The 27,283-nt window shown below is 45.3% G+C and overlaps 1 protein-coding gene across 1 annotated transcript in view; it reads left to right on the top strand.

Annotated features, from left to right (window-relative positions):
- Window positions 1-27,283, top strand: part of VWF (von Willebrand factor) — a gene marked incomplete at both ends in the record, with an annotated part of 145,522 nt that overhangs the window by 96,194 nt on the left and 22,045 nt on the right. Inside the window, 8 exons of the mRNA XM_080705966.1 lie at window positions 6,463-6,683; window positions 7,848-8,040; window positions 8,259-8,600; window positions 13,288-13,487; window positions 19,982-20,084; window positions 20,500-20,574; window positions 22,027-22,131; window positions 23,288-23,493. Coding sequence (XP_080562092.1) covers window positions 6,463-6,683; window positions 7,848-8,040; window positions 8,259-8,600; window positions 13,288-13,487; window positions 19,982-20,084; window positions 20,500-20,574; window positions 22,027-22,131; window positions 23,288-23,493 — 1,445 coding nt within the window. The remainder of the gene's footprint in view (window positions 1-6,462; window positions 6,684-7,847; window positions 8,041-8,258; window positions 8,601-13,287; window positions 13,488-19,981; window positions 20,085-20,499; window positions 20,575-22,026; window positions 22,132-23,287; window positions 23,494-27,283) is intronic.

Genomic DNA, 27,283 nt, shown 5'->3' with positions numbered 1-27,283 from the left:
CGTGTTTCCTTCCGTTTTTCTATTTTTTAACATCGTAAAAAATGCATGACATGAGGTCTGCCTTTTTAATACATTTTCAGGTGTACAATACAGTATTTTTAGCTGGTTGCACATTGTTGTACAGCAAATCTCTAGAACCTTTTCTTGGTCCTGCATGAATGTAACTCCCTACCCATTGAACATTTTCCCTCCCCCCAGGCCCTGTAACTACTATTCTGCTTTTCACTTCTATGAGTTTGACTATTTTAGGTACCTCATTTAAGTGGATTCATGCAGTTTTTCTCCTTCTGTGACTTATTTTACTTTGCATAATGCCCTCAAAGTGAATCCATGTTGTAGCATATGAAAGGATTTCCTTCTTTTTAAAGGCTGAATAATATACCACTGTATGTATGGACCAAATTTTCTTATCTATTTGTCAATTGATGGACATTTTGGTTGTTTCTACCTCTTGGCTGTGGGGAATAATACTGCATCTACACTCATCAGGAATATTGGCCTTAGTTTCCTTTTCATAGAATATCTTTGTCTGAATTTGGGATCAGAGAAATTCTGGCCTCATAAAATAGGTTTGGAAGTATTCCCTTCTCTTCACTTTTTTCGGGGGAAAAGTTTGAGAAGGATTGGCATTAATTCTTCTTTGAAGTTTGGTAGAATTCTCCAGTAAAGCCATCTGGGTTTTTCTCTGTTGGGAGGTTTTGATTACTAATTTAATCTCTATACTAGTTTGGGGTCTGTTCAGATTTTCTATTTCCTCATCATTCAGTTTTGGTAGGTGGCATGTTTCAAGGCTTTATTCATTTTTTTAGGTTGTCCAATTTGTTGGTGTATAATTGTTCATAGGAGTCTCTTGTAACCCATTTTATTTTTATGCTGTAGTTGTCATCTTCCCCCTCTCATTTCTGGTTTATTTGAATCTTCTCTTTCTTTTCCTCGTCTAGTTATAAAGGTTTGTCAGTTTTGCTGATCTTTTTCAAAAAACAACTCTTAGTTTTATTTTTCTATTTTTACTTCATGTATTTACCACTTTTATTGTTTCTATGCTCCTGCCAACGTTAGCTTCAGTTCAATCCTCTTGTTCTAAGTTCTTAAGTTGTAAAGGTAAGTTGTGTGAAGTCTTTGCCCCCCCCTTTTTTTTAATGAAAGCATTCACTGCTAAAAACTTTATCACTGCTTTTGCTGTATCCCATAAGTTTTGTGATGGTTTCATTTATTTCAGAACATCTTCTGATTTCTTCTTTGATCTATTTTTTTTGTTCCAAGGTGTTAATTTTATATATTTGTGAATTTTCTGAAATCCTTCTATTACTGATTTCTAGTTTCCTTCTACAGGGGTCAGAAAAGTGCTCAGAGCAATTTCTGTCATAGTTGATAAGACTTGTTTTATGAACTAGCGTGTGCTTTCTCCACGCGTGCTTGAGGAGGACGCACGCTCTGCTGTGGTCGGGGCGGGGGGGAGCGCTCCCTGTGTCCCTTCAGTCCATTCGTCAATAGTGTCACTCGGGCCCTCTGTTTCCTTATAGATTCTCTGTCTGGATATTCATTAACAGTGAGATCCTGAAATCTCTTACTAGTATTATGTTGCTGATTATTTCTGTCTTTAATTCTGTCAACATTTGTGTCGTATGTTTAGATGCTCTGATGTTGGGTGCATATGTATCTATAATCATTATAATTTTCTATGAATTGCCAGTTATGTATCGTGCTCTTAGTCTCTTGTGATCACTTCTGATGTAAAGTCTATTTTGTTGGATGTAAGTGCAGGTGCCCTGCTCTCTTTTGGTTGTTAATAGCATAGAATATTTTTCCCCCTCTTCTCACTTTTAGCATATGGCCCTTAAGTCTCAAGTGACCCTCCAAGAATAGCAGATTGTTGGGTATTGTTGGGTTTTATTTGTAAAAATTTATTCAGTTACTCTTTATCTTTTGATAGGAGAGTTTATTCCATTTACATTTACAGTAATTACTAATAGGAAAGGACTACCGTTGCCATTTTGTTATTTTTTCCTGTCCTGTAGTTTTTTGCCTTTATTTTTTCTTGCTGCCATTGTTGTATTTTATATATATGTATATATGTATGACAATGTACATTTAGTGATATATATAGTATATATATATATTTTGATTTCTTTCTCATTTTATTTTATAGGTATTTTCTTTGTGGTTACTATGAGACTTATATAAAGCATCCTTTAGTTATAATACTTTATTTATTTATTTTTTGGTGGGTCTGGGGATGGAACCCAGGGGCATTTGACCTCCGAGCTACACCCCCTGCCCCTATTTTTTTTTATTCTTTATTTTGAAACCAGGTCTCACTGGGTTGCGGAGGGCCTCACTATGTAGCGAACCGCGATCCTCTGGTCTCAGCCTCCTGAATGCTGGGATTACAAGTGTGCGCCACCATGCCCGGTTTATAATAATCTATTTAGCTGACAATAGCTTAGCTTGAATTACATACAAAAATTCTACTTTGTTACTTCTCCCTCTAATTTATGTTATCGGTGCCACAGTTTACATCTTTTTAATAAGGTATACTCAAAGCTAGATTTATAGTTATAATTATTTTTATATATATTTTGAAATTCTATACTAGTTTTAAAAGTGATTCATGCACTACAATTACAGTAGTACAATATCCTGAGCTTATCTATATATTAACCTTTAACCGAGAACCTTAAACTTTTGTGCACTTTTGCATTGCTGCTTAAGGACCTTTCATTTCAACTTGAAAAACTCAGTTTATCTGTTTTTTTTTTCTCTTCCTTCTCCTTCTCTTCCTCCTCCTCTTCCTTTTCCTCCTAATTCTTTTTTTTTTTTTTTTTTTTTTTTTTGGTGGTACTGGGGTTCCTGGAAGCCCTTCTACCTCCAGGCTACACTCCCAGACCTATTCTTACATTTTATACTTGGAAACAGGGTCTTCTAAGCCAGCGCGCGTGGCTGGCTTCGAACCTGCGCGATCCTCCTGTCTCTGCCTCCCAAGCGCGGGGATTATAAGCGTGCGCCACCAGGCCTGGCTTCCTCCTAATTTTTTATTTGTGGTACTGGGGATGGAACCCAGGGGTGTTCTGCTTCAGAATCACTCCCAATCCTATTTTATTTTTTATTTTGAAACAGGGTCTCACTAAATTACTGAGGGCCTCACTAAGTTGCTGAAGCTGACCTAAAACCGGTCATCCTCTTGTCTCAGCTTCCCAAATATTGGTACCACAGGTGTGTGTCATCACACCCATCTCAATATACGTTTGTTATAAGGTAGGTCTAGTGATGATGAACTTGCTTTTCTGAGAAAAATCTTCATTTTCCCTTCATTTTCAAAGGACAGTTTTGCCAGATACAGTATTCTTGGTTGACACTTTTTTTCCTATCAGAACTTTGAACATAACATCTTATTCTCTTTTGGCCTGTAAGGTTTCTGCCGAGAAATCTGCTAACTGTCTCATTTTGATTCCCTTGTATGTGGCAAGTAGCTCTTTTCTTGCTGTTTCAAGAGACTGTATTTACCTTTGACTCTTGACAATTTGATTATATCTCCGCATGGACTTCTTTGGATTCATCTTACCTGGAGCCCTTTAGGCTTCTTGAAGCTGGGTATCTATTTCTGCCCCATATTTGTCTATTATTTCTTCTTTTTTTATTGGATTTTAGTCTTTATTCTCTATTTTAAAATATTAAGGGCTATTATCCCATCATCTGTGATACAGCTCACAAGTATTTCCTCTCATTTGGGCCAACTATGTTGATTTTGTTTTTAATGATTTTTGCTCTTCGAACTTCTTTATTTTATATAATCCATATTTAATCAATATTTTATTCTACTGGCTGGGTTTTGAGTCATAGATAGAAATCCTATCCACACTGAAAAGTTAAAGTGAAGAATTCAGCTATATTTCCCTTTAGTTCATGTATAATTTAAGCTTGACATCTATATACGTGTTCTATTTATTTTTCATTTATTTATTTATTATTTTTTTGTGGTACTGGGGATGGGACCCAGAGGCTTTCTATCTCTGGATTATACTCCCAGTCCTATTTTATATTTTATTTGGAAACAGGGTCTCACTAAGTTGCCGAGAGCCTCACTAATTAGCCGAGGCTGGCTTTGAATCCGTGCGATCCTCCTGTCTCAGTCTCCTAAGCGTGGGGATTACAAGCGTGCACCACCACGCCTGGCTTACCTGTTCTATTTAAAGATCATTGTTTTGTACGGTACGAAGTGCAGTACTAGTTTTATCTTTTTAAAACAACTACTCAATATCACTTGTTGACTTGCCAAAATTTGCCCTCACAATGTGAGAACTTTCATCATACATTCAAGTTTCAAACATGCATAGACTTGTTTCTGAAATTCTTATTTCATTCTACTTGTTATTAGCTATTCATGTAACACTATTATGTCATCTTAATTACAGAGGATTTATAGTGTGTTTTCGTGTCTGGTAGGACTAGTACCTTTGCGTTGTTTTCTTCTACAGTGTTTTTCTAAGTATTATTTCACGTTTTTTTCCCCCCTATATAAAGTTCAATGTCAACTTGTTTAGCTCAGAATTCATTGGTATCTTTATTGGGGTTGTATTATATCTCTACATCAACTTTAGGAGAACTTACATCTGTATGATATTGACACATCCTATCCAAGACAGGAACTTCTGTCCACTTATTCCAAGCCTACTTTTCTGTATTCCAGGAGTATTTTAAAGTTTCCTCATAGGGCTTCTGCACATTTCTTGCTAAGTTTATGCCAAGTACTCAAACTTCTGTGTTGCTATTATTTTTCCTCTTCATTATGTCCTTCAACTGGTTATTATTTGTGCATATGAATGGTATTGGTTTCTATTATCTTAATCTCATATCCTGTGACTTTATTGTACTCTATTTTATTGAGTTGGTTTTTATCATAGATTCTCTAGGGTTTTCCAGGTATGATGTCATATAATCTACAATAGGATTTTTTTTTGGTGGTACTGGGGTTCCTGGAAGCCCTTCTACCTCCGGGCTACACTCCCAGACCTATTTTTATACTTTTTAAAATTTGGAAACAGGGTCTCTTAAGCCAGGGTGGCTGGCTTCGAACCTGCACGATCCTCCTGTCTCCGCCTCCCAAGCGTGGGGATTACAAGCGTGCCCCACCACGCCCGGTACAATAGGATTGTTTTACTACTTCTTTAGCAGGCTCTTTGCCTGCAAAAGTTCATTTTGGCTCACAGTTTGGGGGGTTTCGGTCCATGGTTAGTTGGCCCCATTGTTTTTAGGTCTATGAGTGGAAGGGGTCAGGATCCCAATAACCCCTCCGAGGGCACACCTCCAGTGACTTAACTCCTTCCCACCAGGCTCCACCTCTTAAGGGTACCTCCCAGGAGTGTGACAGGCTGCAAAGCAAAGCTCCAACACAGGGGCCTTTCAGAAGGGGGACACTTCTGAAAACCGTAGCAGAGATCACTTGCAGCCTGGACCCAGCAGGCCAGTAGCTATCAGTCCTGTTGCTTAGAAATGACTGGATGCTCAAGGGATTAGGGGATGGAGTGGAGGGACTTCTGGGGAGGCTGCTCGGCTCTGAGAAGTGGTGCTTCCAGACCTGCCATTTGTCAGCGGCTCTGCTTCCTTGACAGTCTCCTCCGCAGGGGGACGCTCTCCTGGACTGGCTAGTAGTGTGCCCTCACTCCTCCACTGAGTCTTCCTCTCAGTCCTTGGGCTTTTACTCACCCACCCCTGTCAGTTGTGGTCTGTCTGGAAAGCTCATCTCCACCTTCATTTAGGTCCAAGATTAGCTTTCAAATCACTTACAGCAGTGATTCCTTCAAAGTGGGCACGTTTTACTGCATGGCCTTATGTAGATGCAAAATGGTTAATATTCACAAATGGTTTTGCATAGGAACCTTGAGGATTTAATGATTATGTGAATGACTCAGGGTCAAATGAAGGAGCTCTGAGACCCCCTTTTTTGGCTCAGGATAAATTTCTCTTATGCAGCCCCTTAAGGGATTAAGTTAACATGTCCACATGGCCAATTGCATGATTAGTCACTTGGCAGCTGGATGTATACATGTGTCTTTAGGTGAATTTTCTTTACAATGAGATCATGAGTTCATATCTCACTTAGCTCCTTGTGATTTTAACAAGTTATAACACCCCTGGAACATAACTTTGTTCCCTGGACCAAGGCATCCCTGTAGCACATTTACATTTCTTGGAAGTATGGTTCTATAATTTGCCTTATTTTAATATCATATTTATCCTTCTAAACCTTCTCCAAGAAATATTTGATGGCCAAGTGTTACTTACCTAAGCATTTCAACCTTTCAGTCTCAGATTTCTAATCTGTAAAAAGGAAAACATTAGACCTTAAAGGGCCCGTGGAGGTCTCAGCTGGATTTGTCTGCGTGCGGCCTGGTCGCGGGCCCTCCTCACATCACAGGCATGGCGGCTGGATAGTGTCCCATCCCTCCTCTGCTCTCCGCCCAGGTGTGTGCACGGGTAGCTCTACTCAGCACATTGTGACCTTCGATGGGCAGAACTTCAAGCTGACTGGCAGCTGTTCCTACGTCTTGTTTCAAAACAAGGAGCAGGATCTGGAGGTGATTCTCCACAATGGCGCCTGCAGCCCTGGGGCGAGGCCGGCTTGCATGAAATCCATCGAGGTGAAGCATGACGGGCTCTCGGTGGAACTCCACAGTGACATGGAGGTGAGAGGTGCTTCTGGTGGGTCCCAGGCAAAGCGGCTACAGAGCTTCAGGGAAGCCACAAGGGACTGGTGGCGGCTGGTGTCAGCTGGTGCTGCTGCTGGGGACTCAACCTCCTGCCAGGCTAGCAGAGAACCACCTTCTTCGAAGGGGCTTATTGCTATCTCCCTCTTCTTGGCGTGCTCTCATATTGTTCTGGGCCCAGATTTGGAGGAGAGAATCAATTTTAGATAGCGTTAAATTATGAATTTAGTGCCAGTTTCTGGCACTGGTAGAAAACTGGGGTTGGCACCAGGTCTGTTTATCCAGTAGGCATTATGAGCCCAGTGCCTAAGGCCTGTGAGCTTTCCAAAGGGAAATATTTAGGGCCTGAATCAGGGCCTTTGAAAATATTTAGGTCCTAAACAAAATCTATGGCTCCAAAATTTGAAAAGGAAACTGCCAAACTGATATAAATACATGTTTGATTAAATGTTTACAAAAGGTTACATGATGCCAACTTCTTTACTTGTTCATTTGGAAATCATAAATATTTCATTGCGTGAAAACAACTCACAGGCTAGATTTTTCTCACTTTGCAAGAATTTCTGCACATGAACAATAATTGCTGAAAAATCATAGCTAGTCATATATTAAACGAGTAACTCATAGCCAAAAAATTTTAAAATCAAAGCGATAAAAAGCCCTTCCAAAATTTTTATAGCAAAAAATCATATTCATCGCTGGGTGTGAGTACATTTTAATATGTTTGATATGATACATGGTGGGGCCTCCAAAGAGCTTCTAGTGACGCACATACACACAAAGAGGACTTGAAGACATCCTGTTAGATGATCCTGGAGACTGCCTTGACAGGCCCGGAAAAAATGGTGACTTTGCAACCTATCTCCAGGGGGTTGCTCTTCCCAGTTGCACCACACAGACTCAAGGTTCTCTTTGACCCCTAGGTGGTCCAGGGCCAGGTGCTTGGCTTCTGTACTCAATTATAACAATCTGCCCTGCCAAGCTCTGCAAAGACACTTTGTTTCAGAAGAGCTCCTACAGATATCAGGGTCTATGGTCAACACTGCACTTGTGCCCAGTCTCTTGGTAACTCCAGGAAGAAGCCGGGACTGAGATTCTAGGATTCCTTGTTGCTGGATGGTCGATGAGCTTTTTCTTTTGCAGGTGGCAGTGAACGGGAGACTGGTCCCTGTCCCTTACGTAGGTGGGAACATGGAGGTCAGAATCTATGGTGCCATCATGCATGAGGTCAGATTCCACCGTCTCGGCCACATATTCACTTTCACTCCACAAAACAATGAGTTCCAGCTGCAGCTTAGTCCTAAGACCTCTGCTTCCAAGATGTATGGTCTCTGCGGTAAGAGCCCTTTCGCCATCCACTCTCCCTCCACTCCCCATGTTGGTGGGCCTCACTTGTACTCTCAGGGCCCTCAGATGCACTTCTGGGTCCAGTAACAGGCGCCCAGCAACAAAGTACAGACCCTGGTGGGCGCTGATGGAGGACGGCCCGGTCTCTGGCATTGGTGGGTTTTCAGCACCTGGGGCTGCCAACCTTGTCTTTTCTTGTTTCTCTAGGGATCTGTGATGAGAACGGGGCCAATGACTTCATGCTGAGGGACGGCACAGTCACCACAGACTGGAAGACGCTTGTCCAGGAGTGGACGGTGCAGCAGCCGGGGCGGCCATGCCAGCCTGTGCCCGAGGAGCACTGTCCCGTCTCCAACAGCTCCCACTGCCAGCTCCTCCTCTCGGGTCTGTTTGCTGAGTGCCACAAGCTCCTGGCCCCGGCCACCTTCTATGCCATCTGCCAGCAGGACAGTTGCCACCAGGAGCGAGTGTGTGACGTGATCGCCTCCTATGCCCACCTCTGTCGGACCAGTGGGGTCTGTGTGGATTGGAGGACAGCTGATTTCTGCGGTGAGTCCCCATAGGTGCCCCTAAAAATCCAGAAGCCAACTAACTGTAGGCTCTCTCAATCTCTATGGGCCTCAGATTCTGTTTCTGTCCAGTGAAAATCATAATCCCCACACCTCCTATTACTTGGGGTTCCAGTTACAACCAAATAAAATGGCAGACATGTACGTACCTTGACTGTAGAATTCTATGCGAATCCGAGCATGATCCTTTAGACTTTCTACAATCCAAACGAATGTGAGTTCAACGTATTAAACACACATGAACATCAGCAAGTGTGACTGTATAACCAGTCATACTGATTTAGAAATTCCACCAAACCATAGCAAAAACTTGCAGAACAGGCTGCACCTGAGCGGGGTTTTGAAGTGTGAGTGGCATTTTGTTGTGTGATGATGAAGAAGCTGCTTGGTTATGGATACCACAGGGTTACTCTGTAGATATTTTCCCCGCAAAGCCAGATCCCTTAGTTGGCTATAGCATTTATTTGTGGTATTTATTTGTCATTTAAAATGTGAAAGATATCAAGTGGATCTGAGATGAATCCTGCCCTCAAGGAGTGCTGGGTGAAAAGATCACTGGACCCGAGCCGGCTCAGTCCATCTCAGATCCCTCCTTCCACCCTCCCTCCGATCCTTCCTGGAGGTCAGTCTGTACGAGCACGCTGGGATCTCAGTTTATTATCCCAGACCTGTCAGCAGCCCTGACCTGGGCTGGAGGACTCGGGCATCCTGGTCTCAGCCCATCTGGACCTTGTCTGTCCCTTTGCTCTCTCTGGACCTCAGTTTCTGCGAGGTAGAATGAGAGCTGGGTGAGAAACTCCTGGGTTCCTTTGAGTCCATGTGGGTGCCCTGGTGCCTCCTCTCAATCTACCTGCACACCTAGGAGCATGTGACGGTGTCCAAGTGGCTGAAGGCACCTTTTCAATGTACTAATTAATCTGTGCGCATTCTGGCTATTTATTATGCATAAAGAGAAAACCCCTGTGCTCCCAATCCTTGGTGACCTCTTTGGGGCACTGTGAGAGTGTGAGGGAGTGATTAACAGGGTCCCAACCAGGGAAATAACCACATGGTTTATCTCCCAAAACCTTGCTTCATTGCTATAGATTTCTTATTTACTTCTAAGAGGATTTTTTTTTTTTTTTTTTTTTTTTTTTTGCGGGTCTGGGGATGGAACCTAGGGGCATTTGACCTCCGAGCTACACCCCCTGCCCTTTTTTTTATTCTTTATTTTGAAACCAGGTCTCACTGAGTTACAGAGGGCCTCACTAAGTAGCTGAGGCTGTCCGCAAACCTCGATCCTCCGGTCTCAGCCTCCCGAATGCTGGGATTACAAGCGTGTGCCACCACGCCCGGCTTCTAAGAGGATTTTTAAAAGCATCAAATATATCTGTATTCCCAAGAGAGGACCACAAAGCTTGCTAAGGCACACAAATTCACACAATTAGTTAGGAATCAATTCGGCTGTACGTAGCTGAGAAATAGACTCCTCGGTCCTGTGGACGATCCGAGGGAGGCGAGACCAGCTGGTGACAGCCCTCACTTGGGTAGGATCTTTTCCCTGGTGCCTTGAGATGGATCTAAAGTTATCCCTTGCCTGTTCATGGGGAAGGAGAGAAAAGAAACAAAGGCAATACACAGCTTTCATTTTTGTTATTTTTTTTTACACAACAACATCTCCTTATTTATTTACTTATTAGTGCATTGTAGTGATACATCATAGCCAGGTTCAGTGTCACACACAGGTCTTGGTGGGCGACCCTGCAGGCTCACCCTGCTGCCCACCGCTCCCAGTGCACAACAGTGAGACGCACAGTCACCCTCCATACCTGGCATGGCATGATTTCAGTGTTTCATCCGTCAGTTCTCCCTTGCCCCACCCACCCTTCCTGTCTCTTCTCATAATTCATCTGGTTTCTCTGCTCAATTATTGGACGTCCCTTGTGTTTCCCATTTTCTCTTTGGCTTCAATGTATGAGACGAAACATGACCTTTGACTTTCTGGGCCTGGACGAAACATGACCTTTGACCTTTCTGTTATGCTAGGGAAGTCGCCTAGCATAACACTCTCTACTTCCATCCTTATTTTTTCTGCGAATGACATGATCTCGTTCATCCTTCTAAGAAAAATGCCATTGTGTGTGTATACCACATTTTTGTTATTTATTCTTCTGTTGACAGACACCGTTGGTTCCATAATTTGGCAATTTGGATTATGCTGCTATGAACATGGATATTCATGTGTCACGACAGCATTCTGACCTTAATTCTTTTGGACTTTAATTTTTTTAAACATTTTTGGACTTTAATTTTTTTAAACGTTTTTGGACTTTAATTTTTTCTGACTTTAATTCTTTTGGAAGGATACTGAGGGGTAGTATAACTGGGTCATATGGTGATTCTGCTTCTAGTCTCTTGAAGAGCCTCCATACTGATCTTCAGAGTGGTTGTATCAATTTGTATCCCACCAATGGTGTGTAAGAGCTCTTACTGCCCCATCCTCATCAGAATTTATTATTGTTTGTATTCTTTTTTTTTTTCTTTGCGGATCTAGGGATGGAACCCAGGGGTATTCTACCTCTGAGCTACATGCCCAGCCCTATTTTTTATTCTTTATTTTGAAACAGGGTCTCATTGAGTTGCAAAGGGCCTCACTAAGTAGCTGAGGCTGTCCGCAAACCGCAATCCTCCTGTCTCAGCCTTCCAAATGCTGAGATTAAAAGCGTGTGCCACCCCTCCCGGCCTTGTCTGTATTCTTGATGATTGCCATTAAACATTCCTAGAGGTTGCCAGTAGGATATTATACTCCTTTAACAGTTCATTTGCTGGAACTTAGTCACATGACCACACTTAGTTGCAAAGGAAGTTGGGTGCGGCAGACTGGCTCAGCCAGGCACAATAAATCTGGCACTGAGTCCGCTCGAGACCGAGTTTCTCAGAAAGATGGGCAAAGGCTTGGGTACAGTTCTGCAGCCACTTATCTGCAGCGATTTTTTCCCTTTTTATGAAATAAAATCCTTTAAGTTCCTATTCATGGCGCTAAAAGTGGAGATTCCTTTCCGGGAAAAAATCTGACATGGACAAATGCCTCTAGTACAATTGACACTTTATTACAAGAACCCAGGAAAATTTATATCCTTCACTAGTGAGATTAATAGTAAAAAAAAAAAGAAGTGTGATCACCACAAAACAATAGTGAAGGACATGTAAACAAAGTAAAAAGACACTAGTCCGGCATTCAAGATTAGCTCTGGATCTTGTGACCAAATCCAGCCCCCTGTCCTTGATCCCACTGCCCTTGCAGGCAGGCGGCTCCAAAGGGCAAATTCCAGAAGGCACAGGCACGCCCAGGGCTTGGAGAATAGGCCTCTTATGGAATCTCCTTTAACTCTTTTTGGAACTTTCCGTTTCTAGGGCTTAGTCCATATGGCAGGCATGGGGAGATATGGCGATCCAAGGGGATGCGATGGAGGTCTCCCAGGTTTTGTCCGCATTGCCATCCAAAGTCTGAAAGCTTAAACAAGCTCACAAAACAGTTTAGCAGATAAACACCAAAAAGTAACATGAAGTTTTTAGATTTAGTTGTCAGATGTACTTCTCTAGCTGCTGAACACTTTTCTTCAAATGACAGGCTTATTAGAAGCCTATTCCTCTTTTAATAATTCATTTTCCTATCACAAACCCTCTGCATCTTCCTTTTATTTTCTGATTACCCTGATTCTCTTTCCCATTTGGGACAATCTTAGGATAAGCTCTTCTTCATACAAAAAATGCTTTCTTATTCTCACCATATTTCCTTTCTTTCACACTTATGCATTTATTATATCTGTCCTTTGTTCTGACATATTCATTTCTTAGCCATGTGGCACCTCCCTGTTTCGGGAAGTGCTCATACTGGGTGTAAAGTTCAAGAATCTTCCTGGCCTTTGGCTCTATTGTATTGGGCAGTATTAGCTGCTCATCAACTAGGCTGCTTTGATGTCACACACAAAGTTTATCTTCTCTGTATCTAGGCTGGATCACAAGGAGAGGGGTAAACAGAGGCACCAGTTGCCTCCCTTACAAGTTTTTAGGGCTAATGGTTAGCTGACTCTTAAGGCTTTTACTATAGGTTAATAATTAGAATGAAGGTCAGAGATAGAGGGGAAATCTGTGTTTGTAATTGCTGCAACTAGAATGCTTCCACAGCATCTGAATTCTGACTAGATTTTATTACCATTTGAGCAAAGCCGAGGGCGTTTAGAGGCTTAGACAAATTACTAGAAAATTTATTTTCCACGGGCTCAGTTTCTCTCATAGTCCTGATCTTACATCACCGGAGCAATTCGTGTGGAAAGTTAAAAGAATCATTACCAAAAGAATAATAGTTATGAAAGAATATCTAAGAGTGGGGGAGTACTTTGGCCAGAGACAACACTCTCCCTCGGGGCTCTGCTTTCCTTAAGCTTAGCCAGTTTCTTGCATGGGAATCACACGCAGATGCCGAAGAAGAGGCGGCAGTTGGGAAATGTAGTTTTTTTTCCTGCGTGGTTGTGAGCCCTGCTAAGAGTGCTGTTTCTGTGGAAGATGGAGAGGATGAGACATTGGTGAGAACTTGTCATCTCTGCTCTAGCAAGTTTGTCAGAGGATGGGCCGCCTTGAGTCAGCCATGGAGGGTCACCGAAAGTGACTTCTTCTTCCTTCCGCAGCAATGTTGTGCCCACAGCCTCTGGAGTACAACCACTGCCAGCATGGCTGCCCCCGGTACTGTGACGGCAACACGAGCTCCTGCGGGGACCACCCCTCGGAAGGCTGCTTCTGCCCCCCACACGACGTCATGCTGGATGGCAGCTGTGTCCCCGAGGAGGCCTGCACTCAGTGCGTTGGGGAGGACGGCATCAGGCACCAGGTAGGACCTCTGGCCTTCCATCTCCCATGGGATGGCTTCCTTGGCCCTTTCCAGCTTCCTCAGCAAGACCCTGCTGAAGGGGATCATTGAGGGGTGGAGAGACCGTATTGCATAATGGTTTTGGATTCAGATACGTGGTGGTTGAAATCAGTGTCTGTCAAATGCTATCTCTGCAGCCAAACATCCAAGTGTTATTACCGCACGATTGCGCTTATTTTCATTCTTGTATTCATGTGTATATACTGATTAGGAACTCAGGGGAAAAAAAGAAAATAATATTTTGTATGGTGTTTCAATCAGTATTCTCACTTCCCGTGAAATTTAGAGAAAGGATGGTTTATGGATCTGGAGATTTCAGACGTCACATAGATAGTCCACGTTATGTCAGCTTCCGTTCAGGAGCCAGGACTGAAGGTTCTCAGCGCATCCTGGTGGGGAGCAGAGAGAAAAGAGAGGCCAGAGAGACAGGTGCACTGCAGCTAGGCAGGCTGGGGCACACACCGTGCCTGGGCAGGCCCCCCGTGGCCGCCACCAAGTCCAACATGGCTGCCTTGCCTACCACGTGAAATCCAGGGACATTGTAAATCCAAATGATCACACAGGTGAAGTCTACCATTATTCAGAAATATTGTGCACCTCGGTTTTGCTTACTACCCGCTCTATATTAATTTTCTCAACGTGTTTCAAAGGTGTGCTTTGCAGATTCTTACCAGTTATTTGTGACCAACTTAAGTTTAAAGAACACTTAGCTAAACGTAGTTTAACAAGTCTCTTTATTGCAGGATTTTTTGGCAAATAAGGTATACTGCAGATATTTGAGAGGAGTTTTGCTTTTCCAACTTAATCGACTGTGGAAATTGTGTGTGTGTGTGTGTGTGTGTGTGTGTGTGTGTGTGTGTGTGTGAGAGAGAGAGAGAGAGAGAGAGAGAGAGAGAAATAGAGAGATATCTTGTGGATTAGAATTTCGTATGATAGCCGGGCGTGGTGGCGCACGCTTGTAATCCCCGCGCTTGGGAGGCGGAGACAGGAGGATCGCGCAGGTTCGAAGCCAGCCACGCTGGCGTAAGAGACCCTGTTTCAAAAATATAAAATAGGTCTGGGAGTGTAGCCCGGAGGAAGGAGGGCTTCCAGGAACCCCAGTACCACCAAAAAAAAAAAAAAAAAGAATTTCGTATAATACACTAGGATATCATATATTACTTATAAATATTCACAGTAGCCCTTTAAAGAACCAAGACTTAAAGAGCTTAGCAACTTGCCCATGAACACAGTCTGTAAGTGATGGAATTGAGAGCTGAACTCAGAATTTGAAGTTCTGTCTGACTTCAAAGATCTTGTTCTTTCCATTGGTCAAAATTGCCCATTTTGGGGGGCTGATTTGTTTGGGGTTCATTGAATCATCAACTATTTTAGCATTTTAGGAATTAATTAGTACACTTTGAAAGGTCACTCTCCAAATGTCCCCATCTTGATCTAAAATGGCAGGCATATCTCTTCCGAGTCGACATGATGGATATTTCTTGGATATTTGTAGGATGGATATTTGGGGCAGGGTGTGTCTGTGCGTGTATGGATGTAAATAGCAGCCCTGTCCTTTACCCTCAACAGTGATACTGCCAAGCAAGGTAGAGGTAGGAGCCCATTTGGCTTTTAGGAAAGAAGAATGAGTTCTGTGATCATGGTCTGCATCCAAGACCTAACTTTTCTATACTCACCAAAAGCAGTATCACTAAGTAGACCAGGTACGGCGACTGACCTCTGGCTTTAATCACAACAAGGAGAAGTTGAGGTAAAGCTGCCGGCCGGTGATAAAAACAGTGACCCCAGCAACTACATGGTTCTGCTCCTGACACTGCGGGCCAGAAATGGATCATTTTATTTAATTCTTCCCCAAGCTGGGTAGGATCCTTATCCTATGCCCTGTCGAGTGGATGTGAAGACCGAGGCTCAGATGGCACGAGGTGTAAAGCTGGATTCCTGTGGATAGGAACAGGTCAGCCCACAGAGATCCGCCAATGATCTCGGTAGAACCGCGAGTTAAACGCTCAGCTACCTGGGCATTCATGTACGCCCGGGCATCTGTCAGAGTTGCTGTTTGGATGGGTCTCCTCTCCTCTGGCTTAGATGCCGAGCTGCTCCTTCCTAGTGGACCCCATTCTTAATCACTGTGGAACAGACGAGCCAGGAGGGAAGCCCCATCATAGTCTCCCGCCAGATTTCAAATTGCCAAGCTAAATTACAGCCCCAGAGCACCTACAGAACTGCGCATTCTTCTCGCTGGTTTGCGCAGCTCCCAACGTCCCACAGGGTGCAAACGATGTGTAGCGTTTACCTACGGTGCTAGGGCTCAGTGGCGATTCGGGACTGTTTTTGCTGGTAGTGGTGAAGTGCTTGCTCTCTGAAGAAGGCAGGACAGGCCTCTCCTGTTCCCCTGGCAACGTGTGCTGAGAAGTAAGCTCATTTGCTAAGTGTTTGCGGGTCCATGAGTGTCAGATGTGGTCCAGGTCCGAGAGCTGGAAGCTTGAGGATTTTATCTTAATGTCATAGCATCTCCAACCCCCTTCCTCGGATCTTGTCCCTCCTCATCCCACTTTCAGTCCAACATTTCAGAACAGGCATTTGAGTTGCATAAGGAATCCACCCAAACAATGCACCATCTTGGATAAAGAAAGTCTTACAAATATATTTTTAAGATCAAGTAATATAACATTAGTCAAAAACTTTGTAGAAAACACAATCAGTTTTAGTCTTTCAGATAATATAGTTTAAGTGGGCCCCCCCCAAAAAAACCCTTATCCAACCACCTGCACGTTCAAAATAAAAATCTGATACAAAGAACATTTCCATTAAGTGAACTTTTTAAATGAAAAATAAAGCCCAGAAAGTCTCCTTCAGGAAAATGAACTGGGGCATACACCTATGATGTAACTTTTTTTGTGTGTGTGGTGCTGGGGATTGAACCCAGGGGCATTTTTACCCTGAGCTACACCCCCAGCCTGATTTTTTATTCTTTATTTTTGAAACAGGGTCTCACTGAGTTGTGGAGGCTGGCTGCGAACCTAGATCCTCCTGTCTCAGCCTCCCAGGTACTGGGATTACAAGCCTGCACCACCATGCCAGCTTATGATGTTACTTTGAAAGGTCAAACTGTTTTCATTTCTATATCTCTTATTTATCTTGTAAAATGCGCTCCAAAAATAGGAGCTTTTTGTAGGCTGGAGCTACTCTCCGTGTTACCTCTCACAGGGAGCTGCCGCTGGTGGGACACCAAGCTGGCAGGCCCTCCTTCAACTCGGGAAGGCCTGCGTCCTTCACGCAGAAGCCCGTTCTGCAGCAGGGATCCAGGATGACACTTCGTTTGCATCTTCTGTCAAATCCTCAGCTGCTGGCGGGTGGTGCCTGACTCCCTTGCATTCTGACCTTTCCCTGACTTTGCACTTTGAAGACTCTAGGTTTTTTTCCCACCATATTCCAGGCAGGCCATTCTTGTGGCATCTTTTTAAGTCTTGAGCTTCAGCCTGCTGTCATACCTGTTCTGACCCGATGGGTGGTAGCCACATGTGGCCTGGAGCCTGCAGGGGGACGGTCTGTGAGCCTTTGGCCTGGGCCGGTGCAGGCGCGCCCTCTGCTGGCCTCTTGCTGCATAGCTGGCCAGGCCTGCAGAGATACCTCTGGTGTGTTTAAACGTTTATTCATAGCTTTTTCAGGGGCCGTTACTCCTGTGCCCTGCCTTGGGCAGGCTTCATTAAAGCTCCCTGGGAAGATAGGGATTCCTGGTCGAACACCTGCTTTTGGCTATCTATGGTGGAATTGCACGGTATAAGGATAGCTGGAAAGTTATTCTTTAATTTAGATATCCGTGGTCCACTTTAGTGTGTGTGTGTGTGTGTGTGTGTGTGTGTGTGTGTGTGTGTGTATGTGTGATACAGAAAGAAAGAAAATAAAACCGAAACGTACAGAACAGAATCTCCTTTCTCATCTCTTTTCTTTCACCATTTTGACTTGCCGCCCAGCCCGCTGAGGCCAGCCTCCTGCGCTCCTGGCCCCGGGTCGTCCTTGCCTGGGGTCGTCCCAGCCGGTGGTCTTTTTGTTTTTCTGGTTCTAGTCCTTCCCTTCGCTTTCCTGCTCATGGTCACCAGCTTTGTTCTTACTTAGCATGCTTCTACTGAGGCAGGGTCCTGTTGCAAACCGTCAGGGCAGCACCTTGCCTACCAAGTGAAGTGCCAACTCCTATGGAGGCCAGGCAGGTGACAGGGCTGTCTTCAACCTGCCCACGACGCCCCGCCCACTGGCCCCGCCCACGCCCCAGGATGCTCTGCCCCATCACGCCCTGCCCACTGGCTCCACCCACACCCATGATGCTCTGTCCAACCCCGCCCCGCCCACCAGCACCGCCCACCCACGATGCCCCACCCACGCCCTCACGATGCCCCGCCCATACCGCACCTATGCCCCGCCCACTGTATACTCCTTCCTTTGACCCTCACCTCACTCCTTCCTGCCGGGCGTTCCTCTCCTCTTGCCCACTCCTCCCAGAGCTTGTTAGGTGCATCTTCGTGAGAACCGGGCACCCAGCTGTTGCGAAATCTCCCCTTGCACGCAATTGGCTCTTTTGCTTTTCATTTTTGGAAACAGCTCTATTGAGGGGTGACGTACACAGGACAAACAGCGTGGACTTACAGCCACAGGCTGACGAATTTTGACACAGATGTGCGTCTACCAAACCATCATCATAATCAAGAGGCTGAATGCACCACCCACAAAAGTTTCCATATGCGTTCTTTAAAATACATCCCCAGCCTCAGACAACTATAGATTCATTTGCATTTTCGGGAATTTTATATAAATAGAACCAGACAGTATGTATTTCTTTTTTTGGCCTAGCAGCCTTTATTCTTCATGCTTTTATAGTCATCCACGTTGTGTTTTGTTAGTTGATTATTTTTTATCACCAAGTAGTATTCCACAATATGCATGTATCACAGTTTGTTATTCAACTTTGCATAAATAAACCTTATTCCCTCAACTTGATAATTGGCTGTCTGGGGGCCAAGAAAGTGTGCTCAAACCTGCCCAGGTTAGGCACTGTGGCTATGAGTGAGAGGTAGGCACAGCACAGATGCTAAGACCATGATGTCTGGGACCAGAATGCTGGGTTCAAATCCCGGATGTGGTACCTGGTCAAGTAATTCTCAGTGCCTTGATTTCATCATTGTTAAAAAATAAAAAGAGAGAGAGAATACTAGTACTTACTCCATAGGGTCACTGTAAGGAAAATAAAGTAATTAATGTCAAGTCCTTAGGGAAGTGCCTCGAACACATTCAGTGGTATTACTGGAAGGTGCAGACATGGCAGTTAAAAACACAAATTGAATTCTGGGTTCAAATTCTCATTTTGTTGCTTAGACCACATAGCCGGAGCAAGCGCCCTGGCTTTCTTATTTGATAGTGAGGATAACAGGGCTCTGGTGAGAGTTACAGGAGTCATTTATATGAAGCTCTTGGAACAGTGGGCTTTATGTAAAACATTGCAGCTGCTGTCCTTAGTAGCAGATGCTCTTGAAACGTTAGCTGTGACTGTCTGCTGAGCAGAGGTGATGGAGCAGGCTTTGAGGACTTCATCCTGAAAGAGGCAGGGCACATTGGAGAAAGGCGTTCCACCTGGTCATCTCCGTGGGAAGAACAGCCAGGCTTGCTTGACCCGGGGGCTTTTCAGAGGCCTTTGAGCTACTGGATAAGGATGTGTTTATTCAGGGGCAATGTAGCTTGAATTTAATTTTAAGTTTAACCCGTGGCTGAGGACAGGAGACGGAGTCCTAGCTCTGCATCCCCGTTTGTAGAGCTGGTTGCTCTGCACCAAGCCCTGAGCTAATCCGGGGTCCCTGTCCTCACCACTGCCCTGGGAGGCAGGCCGGGCGCTCTCATCTTGTGGGCGAGGAAACTGAGGCAGGGGATGCAGCCCACACTGCAGGGCCCGTGCCGGTGACAGAGTTGCTCCACCCGCTGGCGGACCGCAGCTTAAGATTTTTCCTGCCTGGTGCCAGCAGCCCGATGACTGCAAGAGTCTTGCTGACTGCTTAGAAATCTCTTCAACTCTTCCTACCCTCGTCTTATTTCCAGAGATCTCTCCCCAGGCTACATCCCAGCTTCTCCTTTGGCCTGGGCAATGCCTGGCAGCGAGACACACATTTTCTTGCTTGGCGTGGATTTAGAGAAAGTCTTAAGGAAAGCTCCAGAGTTTTCTATACCTGTAGTTTTTCAGTCCTCCGGGTTTACAAAGCAGCCTGGCAGGGGGCCTTTCTCAGGGCCCCGGGCTTCTCCAGCTCTCCTCCCAGGGTCTCTCTGCTCACAGCTGTCCTGGCAGAGGGCTGGGTCAGGAGTTGGTCCTCACGATGGGGAAACTGAGTCAGAGGCAGGGGAAGCTGACTTCCTTGATGCCAGGCTTTGTACCCTGGAGCGCCCTGGGCCCCTTCTGAGCCTCATCTCCCCCTCAGCTGCTGGAGACCTGGGTCGCAGACCATCAGCCCTGTCAGATCTGCACGTGTCTGAGCGGGAGGAAGGTCAAGTGTACCTCGCAGCCCTGCCCCACAGCCAAAGGTAAGCCAGTCCTCCCTGCCTGGTGCTCCTGGAGGAAGGAGTGCTCCTGTGGGGGCCTCCAGCCACCCCGTCTCAGACATGGGAGACCAGATCTAAACGTGGAAGCACGGGGTTGGTTTCTCTGACCAGTCTGCCCTTTCCCTTCCTGGGCTGGAGGCCGGATCTGCGCCCAGGGTGGACACGCTCAGACCTAAGCCTGGCCACCTGCTCCCGTCTTAATGTCAGGCTTCAAGACACGGGAGCATGGATTTGGGGTGTCAGCAGGGCACCTCAGGGAGTTTTATTTTGTCCTGATGCCAGGGTGGGAACGTGCCAGTCTCCCACCAAGGGCTTGTGCTGGCGTCCAGCAAACAAGAACAGTAAGAACAGCACGTTGTCAGTTTCTCTGACTTTCACAGTCTTCCTCCTCCTCCAGCTCCCGCCTGTGGCCCGTGTGAAGTGGCCCGTCTCCAGCAGGACGCCGGCCAGTGCTGCCCGGAGTACGAGTGTGGTACGTGTCCAGCTTCCCCAGGTGGACGATGTCCTGGGTGCAGAAAGATGGACAGGTTCTCAGCACAGGCTGTGAGAAATGCAGGGGTGAGGGCCGGCTGCATTAAACAAACAAGCCAACGAACAAAACACCCCTGGGAGCCAGGCGTGGTGGCTCAGGCCTTAATCCCCATGCTGGGGAGGCTGAGGCAGCAGGCTGGCAGGTTTGAGGTCAGGGGGAAGTAGCTTAGGGAGACCTTGTTTCCAAATAAAAAATAAAAAATGGGGCTGGAGGTGTAGCTCAGAGATAGAGCGCACTGGGTTCAATCCTCAGCCCCACAAAATAAACACACACAAAACAAAAAAATCTCTGGAAAGTAGGATTTTTTTTCCTAGAAAAATCCTATAGTAGGGTATTAAATGCCAGATTCAAGAGCATTAATAAAAGAGTGGGGGTGATAACTGGGTGCTTCAGAGATTTACTAAAGAAAAAGCCTTACTGAAGTTACCATTTTCCTTTTCAAAAAGATTTTGCGAGCACGGGATAGAGGGAAGGCCGTACCCGGGGCCCTTTGATTTGGGCGAGGCGTTAGAGATTCCCACGGTAGGCTTGCACACTACAAAGTGCATGATGGGTTGAATAATGAACTCAGGGAATTTAGAGCGGTGGGGCGCTGGCTAGCACAGCGGGAATCCAGCCTCTCATCCCTGACCGGCCAAATGTGCTTATTAATCATATGCAGCAAGACCCAAAGCGTGGGCTCAGAGCGTCTACGGTGGTGCAGAACTCTGAGGGAGAGCAGGGAGATCAAGGGCAAGTCCAGGGCTCTAGAAAAAGAATTCAGCAATCTAAGAACGCGTTCACATTGACGCACTTTATCATGAACGACTAGACGTCTGGCAGGGGAGGGAGATCTGACTTGAGAGTGGTTTTTGTAAAATAGTTCTTAGAATGTTAGCAGCAGAGCAAGCTGGCGGGCCCCTTAGCTCACGCCCCCCATCTTACTGACGTGATTAAGCTCCTACAGCAAGCGTGCCAGGCGCTTGGCTTTCATTTTTCCATAAAATCCTCAGACTAACCCAGTTAGGTGGAGTTCCCAGCTTGCAGAAAGGGAAACTGAGGTACGAAGGGTTCCGACTTGGCTGAGATCTAGAAGTTATGTGTGTGTGTGCATCTAGCCATCTCTATCTCACGTGGCACCCCGTCTCTACCTCCATCTCCATCCCCATGTCTATCTGCGGTCACCATCTACCTAAAACAGAAAAAGAATGGTAGAACCTCAAGCAGTCTATGTGAGTATGAATGTGGGTGCCACCACGCACTAATACAGGAGCATCCTTACCACCTCACCTCACCTCACCTCATCCTCATCCTCATCCTCATCCGCATCCTCATCCTCATCCTCATCCTCATCTGCATCCGCATCCGCATCCTCATCCTCACTAAGCTCTGTGTCCTCTTCCCGGCCCTCAGCGTGTGATCTGGAGAGCTGCCACCTGCCGCCAGTGCCTACGTGTGAAGCAGGGCTCCAGCCGACGCTGACCAACCCCGGCGAGTGCAGACCCAACTTCACGTGTGGTGAGGCCTGTGTGTGTGTGTGTGTGTGTGTGTGTGTGTGTGTGTATGTGTGTGTGGTGTGGCTGTGTCTGCTGGCCCAGGGAAGCTGCCTTGTTTCCTGGTTTCCTGGGGACCATGTCCAGAGTATGGCCTGTCCCGTTTTCTGGCTAGCTGAATGTGGGTCTGAGTATGCTTAGAAGTGAGGGATGAAAGTCATACCGAGTTGAATCCTGTGGAAGTCTTCCCAGCTGCACGCAGCGGCAGGCGTCTCAGGTGTGGGTACAGCCGTGGCACGTTCTCCGCGGTTAGGTAAAGAAGCCGTGGGGCAGAGGGAGGGAGGCTCCAACCCAATCTGTCTTTACTCCTGTCTCCCATGTCCAGGGAGGGGAGGTTCCCTTGGCTGGTTTCCATCACTGAATCTTCTTCCCAAATCTAATAATTCTTTTCCCTCTCCATAGGTTTATACAAATACTCTAGTTTCAAGCATTAGTGTTGGGCTAAAGTTAAGACATGGCCTTCTGTATTTAGCTCCTGAGGGCACCCACTTTATTTAGGTAAAGTGGAGTTCTCATCCTGCCAATTTGGAATCTCACTTGAGGTCCTCCATAGAAAACTCTGTGTGTGTGTGTGTGTGTGTGTGTGTGTGTGTGTGTGTGTGGCACATTGTACCTGGAGGAAGCTGGCAGTAGGCACAGAACACGGGCTGGGGTTGGGCATTCATGAACGGACACTGTGATCTGACAATTGCTGACAGTCTTTCCTCACGCAGTGTTGGGGGACCTCAAGCACAGGGCGTCAACACAGGAGCCAGAGGAGGGGCTAGGAGCGTGCGCCCAGCTGGCCCTGGGCCTTGGCGATTCTATGTTCTGATGTCTCTGGGAATCGATACGTGGGGGCACCCTAATGTTTCTAGATGTTCACTGGAGGTTGGTTGATAGGGATGCGTGAGCAGCCTTCCCTCCTTTTCCATGAGAACCCCCAGCTTCACGTTCTTCCCTTCGATGCGCTTATTTATCTGCAGACGAACTGCTTTTGGGTATAACCCATCTCCCGTGGCCCCTGAACTGGGTGCACATGTGTCTGACTTCATCTCTCAGGTCTAGGGTCCCTGGGACCTCCGGTCATAGTTGAATACTTATACAGCTGGGCTGAGGGTACCACTCTGTGTTGCCCTCAGCCTGCAGGAAGGAGGAGTGCAGAAGAGAGCCCCCGCCTTCCTGCCCCCCACACCGGACACCGGTCCTGAGGAAGACCCAGTGTTGTGACGAGTACGTCTGTGAGTGCAACTGTGCCAACTCCACGGTGAGCTGCCCACTCGGCTACCTGGCCTCCGTGGTCACCAACGACTGTGGCTGCACCACAACCACCTGCCTGCCTGACAAGGTAGGGGCTGCTCCTGCGATGATGGCCCAACCCTGCTCCTCATTAAGATCCGCACCTACCCAGCCCGCCCCTCCTGCCAAGCCAAGCGCTACCCGGCCATCAGCATTCCACCCAGGCAAAATGGGCACTCAGCTAAATCAAGAGGCGTTTATAGCGAGCCTTCTGAGCATCCATCATGGCTAGGCGCCGAGGTGGCAGTGTAGGATTCCTCCCTTGAAAGAACTTATGTGTAGGTTGTTTAAGGAAATAACAAGATTGCACAGATTATTATTATTTAGAGATTATTATTATTATTATTATTATTATTTATAAATCCATTACTAATTCACTCATTTGCAATTGCTGTCAATACATGCATGCATCTATCCTCCCATCCTTCCATACTTCCATCTGTTCAATATTTTCAGGGCAACTACTGTGTGGTAACAGAACCAGTGCTGTGTTAAATACTATGGGAGAAATGTAAGACGCAGTCCCTACTCCCGATCCTTTTAGTACGTATGATGGTAGTGTATAAAGCAAGCACAATAAAGCGCAAATAGCAGTTTCTCGGGTGTCATAAAAGATGGGTGAGTGGGGAGGAGGATGGAGAGGAGGAGGTTCAGGGGTGCATCGAAGTGGGGCTTGAAGTGAACCTGAATCGCAGCAGGGAGACCCGAGCTTAGCCACAGCTACTGGGGTGCGGGTGAATGACAAGTGGTAGCTTTAGCTACCTCTCCTTGGAGTCCATCAGGACTGGACCAGAAGCTCATGTTCCTGGTACGCCCTCAACCTCAGTTCCTCTGTGGATGCCCTTAAAACTCAGCGTGTACAGGTTTGAAGCCAGCCTTGCTGGCTTAAGAGACCCTGTTTCCAAATAAAAATATAAAATAGGTCTGGGAGTGTAGCCCAGAGATAGAAGGGTTCCATCCCCAGTACCACCAAAAAAAAAAAAAAGAAAAAAGAAAAAAAAACACCAACAAAAAAAACAACAACCCCCCCAAACCATAAAACAAACAAACAACAAAAATAACAACAACAAAACTCAGTGTGTCACAGCACACAGTTTCTGGAGAAGTAGGAGAAAGTCCAGGAGGCAACCGTTGCTGCCTCTGTGTCTCTGCCTCTTGCTCCTCTTCCTGCCCCTCCCATCTTGCCTGTCTTCTGTTGAACTTTCTTACGTCTTTTTAGCCTATAGCAACCCCACTCCCATTTTTTTTTTTATACCTTTAGCTGATTGGAGAAGCTGGATCATGTATCTTAGAGAATGTCTCACATTCCCCATCTGGCCCAAAGCTTCCATATGGTGTTGCTTAGTGTGTTCCTCTGTCCCCTGTATTTTCAGTAAACCAGAAGGTAAGCCCAGGAAATGATTTACGTGCAAGCTCAATTTTGATGGGGCAAGAACAGGTGACAGATGATGCTGTGTGTTTTCAGTGGCATCATATCATTGTACCAAATGTACGTAATGTCCCACTCTAAACGAGAAGACGGGGTAGTGCCAACCTGTTTCTGCATCACAAGGTTTATCCCGTCAAAACTTTACCTAATAGTTTTAATACTTATTGCTATTTGTTGCATAAGTATCAGTACATCATCGGGACTTGCAAACTTGTGACTTTTCTCTACTTCTCTCATTCTTGTATGTTTTTCAGCTAAAATTACTCCATAAGAGAATTTTCACCCATCTGCTTTTGTTTATCCTGAAACAGAATTAACTTTAGGAAAGGCAGGATAAAGGCCCAGTTTTCTCCTTTACCAATTTTCAGAGTAGTGAGTTGATGCCCTAATCAAGGATGACCAAAGAGCTCTGCTTGTTTTAGTGTCCTGCGAGCACCCGGACGCTATGGATTTGATGTGTCGTGATTCTTTGCGATAGTAACTGGTTTTAATAGTCAACTTGTCCTATCCGGGGTAAATGGGGCCCCCTTGGAGCTGGTCCCGGAGCCCCCTCATATGTCACAAAAGCTTTCCTGTCTTCTGAGACAAGGGTACCAGGCCTGAAGGGGCATTTCCTGCCTAGTCCTTGGCTCACCCATTTCACCTTTTAGTAAAAACAGTATTCAGACAATACACTCTGGGCATCAGGAATGCTTTTTCACTCCTGGGTTGGCACTGCCTCCAGATATTTTTGGTGAACAGAGCTTAGAAATACATGTTTTTGAAGAGAATGAAAACTCCTAAGTTCATAGTAATATTTCTGATTTAAATTTAATTACAGGGTTTTGCTTAATTTATTTGATTTTATACTTGTATTATTTATCTTCTAAGTTGAAAGTTGTGGTTTTCCAGTGTGGTGAACATAAGTACTTATTTGTATTATACTACAACATAACTATAATAGTTAAAAAATAGCTGCTGATATTTATATTGCTAATTCACAACTACTGAAAGTGATTTAAAATTTCTTTGAGATTCTCCTTATCTTAAAAATATAGTTCATTAAGAATATACAGGTGAAAGCCTAGGCTTGAAAATCATTTGAAATAATCGCTTTCCCTGTGAGATGGTGTCCTGACGTGATATCCAGCAGATCTGATATTTCAATTTGCTTTTGATTTTTAGGGATTGCTATTTTTTTCTTTTTGCTTTAATATTTCATGATAAAACACTTAAAAAATTCTAATATCCAAAATACCAGAAGTCTTACTTCTGTTTCCCGTGCATTGTTCTCCCCTCCCATAATTTACAATAGTTTCTCTTTCCTTCCCTCTCCTCCCCGCCCTCCCCTCCCACTGTCTCCCCTCCCTTCGCTTCTATTCCTGTTCCTCATTTTTCCTTATTTCTTATAGCAGGGATTGAACTCAGGTGCATTCTGTACTAAAGTTACACCCCCACACTTTTTAAACATTAAAAAAATTTTTGAAACAGGGTCTTGCTGGGTTGCCAAGAGTCTTGCTAAGTTGCTGAGGCTGCCCTTAAATCTGTACTCCTCCTTTCTCATCCCTCCAAGTACTGAGGTTACAGGCATGCACCACCATGGGGCAGTTAAAAAAAACAATAATTAAAACCTACATATTTCCGTTTCTTCTCATGTATCACAGAAAGCATGGCATGTTATACATTCTGTTTCAAAATTTTCTTTTTTTTTCATTTAACAATACATAATGGAGATTACCCTATATCACTGTAAGAGATCAGCTGTATTCCTCGTGGTTGCATAGTATTCCATCACATAGATGCACCTTGGCTTACTCAACAAGTCCTCCGTTGATGGACTCTTGAGTTGCTTCAGTTGCTATTCCTAACTACACATGAACAAATAGCCGTGTGCATCTGTTATTGCGTGTTTTTGTTAATATCTCTTTGGGATACATCCTAAGAAGTGAGATTCTGGGTCAGATAGCAAACGCCCATGTACTTTTACTGAATAGTACTTCAGTCTTCTCCATAGGGATGGTAACATTTTGTAATAGGCGTCTTAATAGAAGAACAAGGTTTCTTTTTCAACAATTTCATCAAACGGATGCTAGAAGACCGAGCAGATATATGATAATGTTTTTTAAACATTTGCACTGCTTTTAAGTAAATGGGGGTGAGGATCTGTTCTGAGCAGCTTTGGAGGGCATGCTTCTGATTAACTTCAAAACCATCATTAAGTCTCCCCATCAGACAGCTCCTTCAGCACCTCATTCCTGCAAAACACTGTCTTGAGTGTTGTATGTGGCATGCCCCCGGGCATCATGCTTTTCAATTCCAGCCAGCCTGGGCAGTCCCATTTCCCACATCTCTTCCCCAACCAGGCACTTCAAGATAGGATCCAGGGCCTCGGACCCATCCCGCACTCTGTCTTTGCTTTTTACGCTCCTTG

Source organism: Muscardinus avellanarius (assembly GCF_963383645.1).
Source record: "Muscardinus avellanarius genome assembly, chromosome: 11".
NCBI classification, from domain to species: domain Eukaryota; kingdom Metazoa; phylum Chordata; class Mammalia; order Rodentia; family Gliridae; genus Muscardinus; species Muscardinus avellanarius.
Note: the sequence above shows the minus strand (reverse complement) of the source record. Positions and strands in the feature narration are given on the sequence as shown.